Source organism: Salvelinus fontinalis, chromosome 38 (assembly GCF_029448725.1).
Source record: "Salvelinus fontinalis isolate EN_2023a chromosome 38, ASM2944872v1, whole genome shotgun sequence".
Taxonomy (NCBI): domain Eukaryota; kingdom Metazoa; phylum Chordata; class Actinopteri; order Salmoniformes; family Salmonidae; genus Salvelinus; species Salvelinus fontinalis.
The window spans coordinates 7663381-7677307 of NC_074702.1; the positions used below are offsets into that span (position 1 = coordinate 7663381).

The 13927-nt window shown below is 51.6% G+C and overlaps 1 protein-coding gene and 2 long non-coding RNA genes across 20 annotated transcripts in view; all 3 read right to left on the reverse strand.

Annotated features, from left to right (window-relative positions):
* The window catches only part of LOC129838001 (protein FAM171A1-like), a 48444-nt gene that overhangs the window by 3729 nt on the left and 30788 nt on the right, over window positions 1-13927 (reverse strand). The window contains exons 6-8 of the mRNA XM_055904622.1: window positions 10351-10467; window positions 353-467; window positions 15-132 (exon numbers count right to left, since the gene is read on the reverse strand). Of these exons, the coding sequence (XP_055760597.1) occupies window positions 15-132; window positions 353-467; window positions 10351-10467 (350 nt within the window). The remainder of the gene's footprint in view (window positions 1-14; window positions 133-352; window positions 468-10350; window positions 10468-13927) is intronic.
* On the reverse strand, window positions 532-3388 carry LOC129838003 (uncharacterized). 18 transcript variants are annotated; one of them, XR_008756799.1, is made up of 5 exons: window positions 2867-3388; window positions 2359-2638; window positions 1707-2134; window positions 699-1554; window positions 532-546 (listed from the first exon to the last, which is right to left on the reverse strand). It is a non-coding gene; the product is annotated as an uncharacterized LOC129838003 (long non-coding RNA). The 18 variants fall into 18 exon arrangements; XR_008756815.1 differs by lacking the exon at window positions 532-546 and having other exon boundaries at window positions 679-1554; window positions 2867-3010; window positions 3265-3388; XR_008756810.1 differs by lacking the exon at window positions 532-546 and having other exon boundaries at window positions 679-1554; window positions 2867-3006; window positions 3155-3388.
* Window positions 3393-9862, reverse strand: LOC129838002 (uncharacterized). Its single transcript, XR_008756797.1, has 9 exons — window positions 9645-9862; window positions 8871-9572; window positions 7521-8722; window positions 6705-7102; window positions 5985-6378; window positions 4893-5756; window positions 4597-4668; window positions 4123-4330; window positions 3393-3518 (listed from the first exon to the last, which is right to left on the reverse strand). It is a non-coding gene; the product is annotated as an uncharacterized LOC129838002 (long non-coding RNA).

The following is a 13927-nucleotide window of genomic DNA, read 5'->3' on the forward strand; positions in this document are numbered from 1 at the left end:
GGGTGTTGACTGACCTCGCTGCTGATAAGGTTGAGGTGGGACATGGAGGTGGACTGGTCTCTCTTACTGCCCTCCAGACCAGACGACAGAGTCAGCTTCCGCTGGGACAGACAAGGCTTCACACAACCACGCCTGGAAAGAGAGAGACAGGGAGAGGGAGATAGTGAGGGAGAGACAGGGAGAGAGAAACGGGGAGAGCGAGAGAGAGACACAGGGAGACAGGGAGGGAGAGAGAGAAGGGGAGAGGAAAGAGAAGACAGTCCTGTTGAAACTCAAGACTGCTTCACTGACACACAATACACACTAATGACAGTCAGCAGGGAAGTCCATTGATCCAGACAGATGGACAGACCTGCAGTAGTACAGTAGTAGACAGAGCAAGCAGAGGAGGATGACAGCCATGCCTCCCAGTATGGCCAATAGGAAGACAGTGTGGTACGTACTGATGTCCTTTGCCACCACCGGACCTGCAGAAACAGACACATTCTTTTTTTTTTAACGGTTCACAGAGGAAGTTATACCTGTTTTAAATGTGTGTGTTGGTACCTGTGTCTAGTGGGGACATGGTGTGTGTTGGTACCTACCTGTGTCTAGTGGGGACATGGTGTGTGTTGGTACCTACCTGTGTCTAGTGGGGACATGGTGTGTGTTGGTACCTACCTGTGTCTAGTGGGGACATGGTGTGTGTTGGTACCTACCTGTGTCTAGTGGGGACATGGTGTGTGTTGGTACCTACCTGTGTCTAGTGGGGACATGGTGTGTGTTGGTACCTGTGTCTAGTGGGGACATGGTGTGTGTTGGTACCTGTGTCTAGTGGGGACATGGTGTGTGTTGGTACCTACCTGTGTCTAGTGGGAACATGGTGTGTGTTGGTACCTGTGTCTAGTGGGGACATGGTGTGTGTCGGTACCTGTGTCTAGTGGGGACATGGTGTGTGTCGGTACCTGTGTCTAGTGGGGACATGGTGTGTGTTGGTACCTACCTGTGTCTAGAGGAGACATGGTGTGTGTTGGTACCTACCTGTGTCTAGAGGAGACATGGTGTGTGTTGGTACCTACCTGTGTCTAGTGGGGACATGGTGTGTGTTGGTACCTGTGTCTAGTGGGGACATGGTGTGTGTTGGTACCTGTGTCTAGTGGGGACATGGTGTGTGTCGGTACCTGTGTCTAGTGGGGACATGGTGTGTGTCGGTACCTACCTGTGTCTAGTGGGGACATGGTGTGTGTCGGTACCTACCTGTGTCTAGTGGGGACATGGTGTGTGTCGGTACCTACCTGTGTCTAGTGGGGACATGGTGTGTGTTGGTACCTACCTGTGTCTAGTGGGGACATGGTGTGTGTTGGTACCTGTGTCTAGTGGGGACATGGTGTGTGTTGGTACCTGTGTCTAGTGGGGACATGGTGTGTGTTGGTACCTGTGTCTAGTGGGGACATGGTGTGTGTTGGTACCTACCTGTGTCTAGAGGAGACATGGTGTGTGTTGGTACCTGTGTCTAGTGGGGACATGGTGTGTGTTGGTACCTGTGTCTAGTGGGGACATGGTGTGTGTTGGTACCTGTGTCTAGTGGGGACATGGTGTGTGTTGGTACCTACCTGTGTCTAGTGGGGACATGGTGTGTGTTGGTACCTACCTGTGTCTAGTGGGGACATGGTGTGTGTTGGTACCTACCTGTGTCTAGTGGGGACATGGTGTGTGTTGGTACCTACCTGTGTCTAGTGGGGACATGGTGTGTGTTGGTACCTACCTGTGTCTAGTGGGGACATGGTGTGTGTTGGTACCTGTGTCTAGAGGGGACATGGTGTGTGTTGGTACCTGTGTCTAGTGGGGACATGGTGTGTGTTGGTACCTACCTGTGTCTAGTGGGGACATGGTGTGTGTTGGTACCTGTGTCTAGAGGAGACATGGTGTGTGTTGGTACCTACCTGTGTCTAGTGGGGACATGGTGTGTGTTGGTACCTGTGTCTAGAGGGGACATGGTGTGTGTTGGTACCTACCTGTGTCTAGTGGGGACATGGTGTGTGTTGGTACCTGTGTCTAGTGGGGACATGGTGTGTGTTGGTACCTACCTGTGTCTAGTGGGGACATGGTGTGTGTTGGTACCTGTGTCTAGAGGGGACATGGTGTGTGTTGGTACCTGTGTCTAGTGGGGACATGGTGTGTATTGGTACCTACCTGTGTCTAGTGGGGACATGGTGTGTGTCGGTACCTACCTGTGTCTAGTGGGGACATGGTGTGTGTCGGTACCTACCTGTGTCTAGTGGGGACATGGTGTGTGTCGGTACCTACCTGTGTCTAGTGGGGACATGGTGTGTGTCGGTACCTACCTGTGTCTAGTGGGGACATGGTGTGTGTCGGTACCTACCTGTGTCTAGTGGGGACATGGTGTGTGTTGGTACCTGTGTCTAGTGGGGACATGGTGTGTGTTGGTACCTGTGTCTAGTGGGGACATGGTGTGTGTTGGTACCTGTGTCTAGTGGGGACATGGTGTGTGTTGGTACCTGTGTCTAGTGGGGACATGGTGTGTGTTGGTACCTACCTGTGTCTAGAGGAGACATGGTGTGTGTTGGTACCTGTGTCTAGTGGGGACATGGTGTGTGTTGGTACCTGTGTCTAGTGGGGACATGGTGTGTGTTGGTACCTGTGTCTAGTGGGGACATGGTGTGTGTTGGTACCTACCTGTGTCTAGTGGGGACATGGTGTGTGTTGGTACCTACCTGTGTCTAGTGGGGACATGGTGTGTGTTGGTACCTACCTGTGTCTAGTGGGGACATGGTGTGTGTTGGTACCTACCTGTGTCTAGTGGGGACATGGTGTGTGTTGGTACCTACCTGTGTCTAGTGGGGACATGGTGTGTGTTGGTACCTACCTGTGTCTAGTGGGGACATGGTGTGTGTTGGTACCTACCTGTGTCTAGTGGGGACATGGTGTGTGTTGGTACCTGTGTCTAGAGGGGACATGGTGTGTGTTGGTACCTGTGTCTAGTGGGGACATGGTGTGTGTTGGTACCTACCTGTGTCTAGAGGGGACATGGTGTGTGTTGGTACCTATCTGTGTCTAGAGGAGACATGGTGTGTGTTGGTACCTACCTGTGTCTAGTGGGGACATGGTGTGTGTTGGTACCTGTGTCTAGAGGGGACATGGTGTGTGTTGGTACCTACCTGTGTCTAGTGGGGACATGGTGTGTGTTGGTACCTGTGTCTAGTGGGGACATGGTGTGTGTTGGTACCTACCTGTGTCTAGTGGGGACATGGTGTGTGTTGGTACCTGTGTCTAGAGGGGACATGGTGTGTGTTGGTACCTGTGTCTAGTGGGGACATGGTGTGTGTTGGTACCTACCTGTGTCTAGTGGGGACATGGTGTGTGTTGGTACCTACCTGTGTCTAGTGGGGACATGGTGTGTGTTGGTACCTACCTGTGTCTAGTGGGGACATGGTGTGTGTTGGTACCTACCTGTGTCTAGTGGGGACATGGTGTGTGTTGGTACCTGTGTCTAGAGGGGACATGGTGTGTGTTGGTACCTGTGTCTAGTGGGGACATGGTGTGTGTTGGTACCTACCTGTGTCTAGTGGGGACATGGTGTGTGTCGGTACCTGTGTCTAGTGGGGACATGGTGTGTGTCGGTACCTACCTGTGTCTAGTGGGGACATGGTGTGTGTCGGTACCTACCTGTGTCTAGTGGGGACATGGTGTGTGTCGGTACCTACCTGTGTCTAGTGGGGACATGGTGTGTGTCGGTACCTACCTGTGTCTAGTGGGGACATGGTGTGTGTCGGTACCTACCTGTGTCTAGTGGGGACATGGTGTGTGTCGGTACCTACCTGTGTCTAGTGGGGACATGGTGTGTGTTGGTACCTACCTGTGTCTAGTGGGGACATGGTGTGTGTTGGTACCTACCTGTGTCTAGTGGGGACATGGTGTGTGTTGGTACCTACCTGTGTCTAGTGGGGACATGGTGTGTGTTGGTACCTACCTGTGTCTAGTGGGGACATGGTGTGTGTTGGTACCTACCTGTGTCTAGTGGGGACATGGTGTGTGTTGGTACCTACCTGTGTCTAGTGGGGACATGGTGTGTGTTGGTACCTACCTGTGTCTAGTGGGGACATGGTGTGTGTTGGTACCTACCTGTGTCTAGTGGGGACATGGTGTGTGTTGGTACCTACCTGTGTCTAGTGGGGACATGGTGTGTGTTGGTACCTGTGTCTAGTGGGGACATGGTGTGTGTTGGTACCTGTGTCTAGTGGGGACATGGTTTGTGTTGGTACCTGTGTCTAGTGGGGACATGGTGTGTGTTGGTACCTGTGTCTAGTGGGGACATGGTGTGTGTTGGTACCTGTGTCTAGAGGGGACATGGTGTGTGTTGGTACCTACCTGTGTCTAGTGGGGACATGGTGTGTGTTGGTACCTACCTGTGTCTAGTGGGGACATGGTGTGTGTTGGTACCTACCTGTGTCTAGTGGGGACATGGTGTGTGTTGGTACCTACCTGTGTCTAGTGGGGACATGGTGTGTGTTGGTACCTACCTGTGTCTAGTGGGGACATGGTGTGTGTTGGTACCTACCTGTGTCTAGTGGGGACATGGTGTGTGTTGGTACCTACCTGTGTCTAGAGGGGACATGGTGTGTGTTGGTACCTGTGTCTAGTGGGGACATGGTGTGTGTTGGTACCTACCTGTGTCTAGTGGGGACATGGTGTGTGTTGGTACCTACCTGTGTCTAGTGGGGACATGGTGTGTGTTGGTACCTACCTGTGTCTAGTGGGGACATGGTGTGTGTTGGTACCTACCTGTGTCTAGTGGGGACATGGTGTGTGTTGGTACCTACCTGTGTCTAGTGGGGACATGGTGTGTGTTGGTACCTACCTGTGTCTAGTGGGAACATGGTGTGTGTTGGTACCTGTGTCTAGTGGGGACATGGTGTGTGTCGGTACCTGTGTCTAGTGGGGACATGGTGTGTGTCGGTACCTGTGTCTAGTGGGGACATGGTGTGTGTCGGTACCTACCTGTGTCTAGTGGGGACATGGTGTGTGTCGGTACCTACCTGTGTCTAGTGGGGACATGGTGTGTGTCGGTACCTACCTGTGTCTAGTGGGGACATGGTGTGTGTCGGTACCTACCTGTGTCTAGTGGGGACATGGTGTGTGTCGGTACCTACCTGTGTCTAGTGGGGACATGGTGTGTGTTGGTACCTGTGTCTAGTGGGGACATGGTGTGTGTTGGTACCTCCCTGTGTCTAGTGGGGACATGGTGTGTGTTGGTACCTCCCTGTGTCTAGTGGGGACATGGTGTGTGTTGGTACCTACCTGTGTCTAGTGTGGACATGGTGTGTGTTGGTACCTACCTGTGTCTAGTGTGGACATGGTGTGTGTTGGTACCTACCTGTGTCTAGTGGGGACATGGTGTGTGTTGGTACCTACCTGTGTCTAGTGGGGACATGGTGTGTGTTGGTACCTGTGTCTAGTGGGGACATGGTGTGTGTTGGTACCTGTGTCTAGTGGGGACATGGTGTGTGTTGGTACCTGTGTCTAGTGGGGACATGGTGTGTGTTGGTACCTGTGTCTAGTGGGGACATGGTGTGTGTTGGTACCTGTGTCTAGTGGGGACATGGTGTGTGTTGGTACCTACCTGTGTCTAGAGGAGACATGGTGTGTGTTGGTACCTGTGTCTAGTGGGGACATGGTGTGTGTTGGTACCTGTGTCTAGTGGGGACATGGTGTGTGTTGGTACCTGTGTCTAGTGGGGACATGGTGTGTGTTGGTACCTGTGTCTAGTGGGGACATGGTGTGTGTTGGTACCTACCTGTGTCTAGTGGGGACATGGTGTGTGTTGGTACCTACCTGTGTCTAGTGGGGACATGGTGTGTGTTGGTACCTACCTGTGTCTAGTGGGGACATGGTGTGTGTTGGTACCTACCTGTGTCTAGTGGGGACATGGTGTGTGTTGGTACCTACCTGTGTCTAGTGGGGACATGGTGTGTGTTGGTACCTACCTGTGTCTAGTGGGGACATGGTGTGTGTTGGTACCTGTGTCTAGAGGGGACATGGTGTGTGTTGGTACCTGTGTCTAGTGGGGACATGGTGTGTGTTGGTACCTACCTGTGTCTAGAGGGGACATGGTGTGTGTTGGTACCTATCTGTGTCTAGAGGAGACATGGTGTGTGTTGGTACCTACCTGTGTCTAGTGGGGACATGGTGTGTGTTGGTACCTGTGTCTAGAGGGGACATGGTGTGTGTTGGTACCTACCTGTGTCTAGTGGGGACATGGTGTGTGTTGGTACCTGTGTCTAGTGGGGACATGGTGTGTGTTGGTACCTACCTGTGTCTAGTGGGGACATGGTGTGTGTTGGTACCTGTGTCTAGTGGGGACATGGTGTGTGTTGGTACCTGTGTCTAGTGGGAACATGGTGTGTGTTGGTACCTGTGTCTAGAGGGGACATGGTGTGTGTTGGTACCTGTGTCTAGTGGGGACATGGTGTGTGTTGGTACCTACCTGTGTCTAGTGGGGACATGGTGTGTGTTGGTACCTACCTGTGTCTAGTGGGGACATGGTGTGTGTTGGTACCTACCTGTGTCTAGTGGGGACATGGTGTGTGTTGGTACCTACCTGTGTCTAGTGGGGACATGGTGTGTGTTGGTACCTGTGTCTAGAGGGGACATGGTGTGTGTTGGTACCTGTGTCTAGTGGGGACATGGTGTGTGTTGGTACCTACCTGTGTCTAGTGGGGACATGGTGTGTGTCGGTACCTGTGTCTAGTGGGGACATGGTGTGTGTCGGTACCTGTGTCTAGTGGGGACATGGTGTGTGTCGGTACCTACCTGTGTCTAGTGGGGACATGGTGTGTGTCGGTACCTACCTGTGTCTAGTGGGGACATGGTGTGTGTCGGTACCTACCTGTGTCTAGTGGGGACATGGTGTGTGTTGGTACCTACCTGTGTCTAGTGGGGACATGGTGTGTGTTGGTACCTACCTGTGTCTAGTGGGGACATGGTGTGTGTTGGTACCTACCTGTGTCTAGTGGGGACATGGTGTGTGTCGGTACCTGTGTCTAGTGGGGACATGGTGTGTGTCGGTACCTGTGTCTAGTGGGGACATGGTGTGTGTCGGTACCTGTGTCTAGTGGGGACATGGTGTGTGTCGGTACCTACCTGTGTCTAGTGGGGACATGGTGTGTGTCGGTACCTACCTGTGTCTAGTGGGGACATGGTGTGTGTTGGTACCTACCTGTGTCTAGTGGGGACATGGTGTGTGTTGGTACCTACCTGTGTCTAGTGGGGACATGGTGTGTGTTGGTACCTACCTGTGTCTAGTGGGGACATGGTGTGTGTTGGTACCTACCTGTGTCTAGTGGGGACATGGTGTGTGTTGGTACCTACCTGTGTCTAGTGGGGACATGGTGTGTGTTGGTACCTACCTGTGTCTAGTGGGGACATGGTGTGTGTTGGTACCTACCTGTGTCTAGTGGGGACATGGTGTGTGTTGGTACCTACCTGTGTCTAGTGGGGACATGGTGTGTGTTGGTACCTACCTGTGTCTAGTGGGGACATGGTGTGTGTTGGTACCTACCTGTGTCTAGTGGGGACATGGTGTGTGTTGGTACCTGTGTCTAGTGGGGACATGGTGTGTGTTGGTACCTGTGTCTAGTGGGGACATGGTTTGTGTTGGTACCTGTGTCTAGTGGGGACATGGTGTGTGTTGGTACCTGTGTCTAGTGGGGACATGGTGTGTGTTGGTACCTACCTGTGTCTAGTGGGGACATGGTGTGTGTTGGTACCTACCTGTGTCTAGTGGGGACATGGTGTGTGTTGGTACCTACCTGTGTCTAGAGGGGACATGGTGTGTGTTGGTACCTGTGTCTAGTGGGGACATGGTGTGTGTTGGTACCTACCTGTGTCTAGTGGGGACATGGTGTGTGTTGGTACCTACCTGTGTCTAGTGGGGACATGGTGTGTGTTGGTACCTACCTGTGTCTAGTGGGGACATGGTGTGTGTTGGTACCTACCTGTGTCTAGTGGGAACATGGTGTGTGTTGGTACCTGTGTCTAGTGGGGACATGGTGTGTGTTGGTACCTGTGTCTAGTGGGGACATGGTGTGTGTTGGTACCTGTGTCTAGTGGGGACATGGTGTGTGTCGGTACCTACCTGTGTCTAGTGGGGACATGGTGTGTGTCGGTACCTACCTGTGTCTAGTGGGGACATGGTGTGTGTCGGTACCTACCTGTGTCTAGTGGGGACATGGTGTGTGTCGGTACCTACCTGTGTCTAGTGGGGACATGGTGTGTGTTGGTACCTACCTGTGTCTAGTGGGGACATGGTGTGTGTTGGTACCTGTGTCTAGTGGGGACATGGTGTGTGTTGGTACCTCCCTGTGTCTAGTGGGGACATGGTGTGTGTTGGTACCTCCCTGTGTCTAGTGGGGACATGGTGTGTGTTGGTACCTACCTGTGTCTAGTGGGGACATGGTGTGTGTTGGTACCTCCCTGTGTCTAGTGGGGACATGGTGTGTGTTGGTACCTGTGTCTAGTGGGGACATGGTGTGTGTTGGTACCTCCCTGTGTCTAGTGGGGACATGGTGTGTGTTGGTACCTCCCTGTGTCTAGTGGGGACATGGTGTGTGTTGGTACCTCCCTGTGTCTAGTGGGGACATGGTGTGTGTTGGTACCTGTTTCTAGTGGGGACATGGTGTGTGTTGGTACCTGTGTCTAGTGGGGACATGGTGTGTGTTGGTACCTACCTGTGTCTAGTGTGGACATGGTGTGTGTTGGTACCTACCTGTGTCTAGTGTGGACATGGTGTGTGTTGGTACCTACCTGTGTCTAGTGTGGACATGGTTTGTGTCGGTACCTGTGTCTAGTGGGGACATGGTGTGTGTCGGTACCTACCTGTGTCTAGTGGGGACATGGTGTGTGTCGGTACCTGTGTCTAGTGGGGACATGGTGTGTGTTGGTACCTACCTGTGTCTAGTGGGGACATGGTGTGTGTTGGTACCTATCTGTGTCTAGTGGGGACATGGTGTGTGTTGGTACCTACCTGTGTCTAGTGGGGACATGGTGTGTGTTGGTACCTACCTGTGTCTAGTGGGGACATGGTGTGTGTTGGTACCTACCTGTGTCTAGTGGGGACATGGTGTGTGTTGGTACCTACCTGTGTCTAGTGGGAACATGGTGTGTGTTGGTACCTGTGTCTAGTGGGGACATGGTGTGTGTTGGTACCTGTGTCTAGTGGGGACATGGTGTGTGTTGGTACCTACCTGTGTCTAGTGGGGACATGGTGTGTGTTGGTACCTACCTGTGTCTAGTGGGGACATGGTGTGTGTTGGTACCTACCTGTGTCTAGTGGGGACATGGTGTGTGTTGGTACCCACCTGTGTCTAGTGGGGACATGGTGTGTGTCGGTACCTACCTGTGTCTAGTGGGGACATGGTGTGTGTCGGTACCTGTGTCTAGTGGGGACATGGTGTGTGTTGGTACCTACCTGTGTCTAGTGGGGACATGGTGTGTGTTGGTACCTACCTGTGTCTAGTGGGGACATGGTGTGTGTTGGTACCTGTGTCTAGTGGGGACATGGTGTGTGTTGGTACCTACCTGTGTCTAGAGGGGACATGGTGTGTGTCGGTACCTGTGTCTAGTGTGGACATGGTGTGTGTTGGTACCTACCTGTGTCTAGTGGGGACATGGTGTGTGTCGGTACCTGTGTCTAGTGTGGACATGGTGTGTGTTGGTACCTACCTGTGTCTAGTGTGGACATGGTGTGTGTTGGTACCTACCTGTGTCTAGTGTGGACATGGTGTGTGTTGGTACCTACCTGTGTCTAGTGGGGACATGGTGTGTGTTGGTACCTACCTGTGTCTAGTGGGGACATGGTGTGTGTTGGTACCTACCTGTGTCTAGTGGGGACATGGTGTGTGTTGGTACCTACCTGTGTCTAGTGGGGACATGGTGTGTGTTGGTACCTACCTGTGTCTAGTGGGGACATGGTGTGTGTTGGTACCTACCTGTGTCTAGTGGGGACATGGTGTGTGTTGGTACCTACCTGTGTCTAGTGGGGACATGGTGTGTGTTGGTACCTACCTGTGTCTAGTGGGGACATGGTGTGTGTTGGTACCTACCTGTGTCTAGTGGGGACATGGTGTGTGTTGGTACCTACCTGTGTCTAGTGGGGACATGGTGTGTGTTGGTACCTACCTGTGTCTAGTGGGGACATGGTGTGTGTTGGTACCTACCTGTGTCTAGTGGGGACATGGTGTGTGTTGGTACCTGTGTCTAGTGGGGACATGGTGTGTGTTGGTACCTGTGTCTAGTGGGGACATGGTGTGTGTTGGTACCTGTGTCTAGTGGGGACATGGTGTGTGTTGGTACCTGTGTCTAGTGGGGACATGGCAGCCACCCAGTATCCCAGCTGAGGGGCGATGTAGGTTAGGCTGAGCTGGTCTCCCTCCCTCTGGACATAGCCCAGACTGCTCTTCAACCAGGCCCCTACAAACAAACACAGAGAGAGTTGAGATATACTCTTCAACCACAGTAAATCAGTGTAAAGCGTTTGGCCTCGTCACTGTGCTGCTGCAGTTCCCCAGTCAACCACCGGGAGGCAGCAGACTCACAGTGACACAGTCATAACTCATACTGGCCAGGAGCCATATGAGCTAGTATCATCATAACATAGCCAGACACAGTCATGGTGTAAGATGAGGTAACACGACCTGGACAACAATCTAATGTCAGTTTTTATTTCGTCACCATTGGTATGATAAGGATTTGTGGTATGTAGGCTGATCCTAGATCTGTGTATGAGAGGGGCTATGACAGTGCAGCAGTGGGCTCTGCAGGGGATAATCTGTCTATTATAGATGCTCTGATGCAACCCAATTAGAAGGGAAGAACAATGTACAGGGAGGGGGAGAGAGAAACAAGAGACTAATGTACAGGGAGGGGTGAGAGAGAAACAAGAGACTAATGTACAGGGAGGTGGGAGAGAGAAACAAGAGACTAATGTACAGGGAGGTGGGAGAGAGAAACAAGAGACTAATGTACAGGGAGGGGGAGAGAGAAACAAGAGACTAATGTACAGGGAGGGGGAGAGAAACAAGAGACTAATGTACAGGGAGGGGTGAGAGAGAAACAAGAGACTAATGTACAGGGAGGGGGAGAGAGAAACAAGAGACTAATGTACAGGGAGGGGGGAGAGAGAAACAAGAGACTAATGTACAGGGAGGGGTAAGAGAGAAACAAGAGACTAATGTAAAGGGAGGGGTGAGAGAGAAACAAGAGACTAATGTACAGGGAGGGGGCGAGAGAAACAAGAGACTAATGTACAGGGAGGGGGGAGAGAGAAACAAGAGACTAATGTACAGGGAGGGGGGAGAGAGAAACAAGAGACTAATGTACAGGGAGGGGTGAGAGAGAAACAAGAGACAAATGTACAGGGAGGGGGGAGAGAGAAACAAGAGACTAATGTACAGGGGGGGAAAGAGAGAAAAAAGACACTAATGTACAGGGAGGGGAGAGAGAGAAACAAGAGACTAACGTACAGGGAGGGGTGAGAGAGAAACAAGAGACTAACGTACAGGGAGGGGTGAGAGAGAAACAAGAGACTAACGTACAGGGAGGGGTGAGAGAGAAACAAGAGACTAACGTAAAGGGAGGGGGAGAGAGAAACAAGAGACTAACGTACAGGGAGGGGAGAGAGAGAAACAAGAGACTAACGTACAGGGAGGGGAGAGAGAGAAACAAGAGACTAACGAACAGGGAGGGGAGAGAGAGAAACAAGAGACTAACGAACAGGGATGGGAGAGAGAGAAACAAGAGACTAACGTACAGGGAAGGGGGAGAGAGAAACAAGAGACTAATGTACAGGGAGGGGAGAGAGAGAAACAAGAGACTAATGTACAGGGAGGGGGGAGAGAGAAACAAGAGACTAATGTACAGGGAGGGGGGAGAGAGAAACAAGAGACTAATGTAAAGGGAGGGGTGAGAGAGAAACAAGAGACTAATGTACAGAGAGGGGTGAGAGAGAAACAAGAGACTAACGTACAGGGAGGGGTGAGAGAGAAACAAGAGACTAACGTACAGGGAGGGGAGAGAGAGAAACAAGAGACTAACGTACAGGGAGGGGAGAGAGAGAAACAAGAGACTAACGTACAGGGAGGGGGGAGAGAGAAACAAGAGACTAACGTACAGGGAGGGGTGAGAGAGAAACAATAGACTAATGTACAGGGAGGGGTGAGAGAGAAACAAGAGACTAATGTACAGGGAGGGGGGAGAGAGAAACAAGAGACTAATGTACAGGGAGGGGTGAGAGAGAAACAAGAGACTAATGTACAGGGAGGAGGGAGAGAGAAACAAGAGACTAATGTACAGGGAGGGGTGAGAGAGAAACAAGAGACTAATGTACAGGGAGGGGGGAGAGAAACAAGAGACTAATGTACAGGGAGGGAGAGAAACAAGAGACTAATGTACAGGGAGGGGGAGAGAGAAACAAGAGACTAATGTACAGGGAGGGGGAGAGAGAAACAAGAGACTAATGTACAGGGAGGGGGGAGAGAAACAAGAGACTAATGTACAGGGAGGGGGAGAGAGAAACAAGAGACTAATGTACAGGGAGGGGGGAGAGAGAAACAAGAGACTAATGTACAGGGAGGGGGAGAGAGAAACAAGAGACTAATGTACAGGGAGGGGTGAGAGAGAAACAAGAGACTAATGTACAGGGAGGTGAGAGAGAGAAACAAGAGACTAATGTACAGGGAGGTGAGAGAGAAACAAGAGACTAATGTACAGGGAGGTGAGAGAGAGAAACAATAGACTAATGTACAGGGAGGTGAGAGAGAGAAACAAGAAACTAATGTACAGGGAGGTGAAGAGAGAAACAAGAGACTAATGTAAAGGGAGGGGTGAGAGAAAAACAAGAGACTAATGTACAGGGAGGGGGAGAGAGAAACAAGAGACTAATGTACAGGGAGGGGGAGAGAGAAACAAGAGACTAATGTACAGGGAGGGGGAGAGAGAAACAAGAGACTAATGTACAGGGAGGGGGAGAGAGAAACAAGAGACTAATGTACAGGGAGGGGGAGAGAGAAACAAGAGACTAATGTACAGGGAGGGGGCGAGAGAAAAAAGAGACTAATGTACAGGGAGGGGGGAGAGAAACAAGAGACTAATGTACAGGGAGGGGTGAGAGAGAAACAAGAGACTAATGTACAGGGAGGGGTGAGAGAGAAACAAGAGACTAATGTAAAGGGAGGGGGAGAGAGAAACAAGAGACTAATGTACAGGGAGGGGAGAGAGAAACAAGAGACTAGTGTACAGGGAGGGGGAAAGAGAGAAACAAGAGACTAATGTACAGGGAGGAGGGAGAGAGAAACAAGAGACTAATGTACAGAGAGGAGGGAGAGAGAAACAATAGACTAATGTACAGGGAGGGGGAAAGAGAGAAACAAGAGACTAATGTACAGGGAGGGGGAGAGAGAAACAAGAGACTAAGGTACAGGGAGGGGAGAGAGAGAAACAAGAGACTAATGTACAGGGAGGGGGGAGAGAAACAAGAGACTAATGTACAGGGAGGTGAAGAGAGAAACAAGAGACTAATGTACAGGGAGGTGGGAGAGAGAAACAAATGTACAGGGAGGGGGAGAGAGAAACAAGAGACTAATGTACAGGGAGGGGGGAGAGAAACAAGAGACTAATGTACAGGGAGGTGAAGAGAGAAACAAGAGACTAATGTACAGGGAGGTGGGAGAGAGAAACAAATGTACAGGGAGGGGGAGAGAGAAACAAGAGACTAATGTACAGGGAGGGGGGAGAGAGAAACAAGAGACTAATGTACAGGGAGGGGGGAGAGAGAAACAAGAGACTAATGTACAGGGAGGGGGGAGAGAGAAACAAGAGACTAATGTACAGGGAGGTGGGAGAGAGAAACAAATGTACAGGGAGGGGGAGAGAG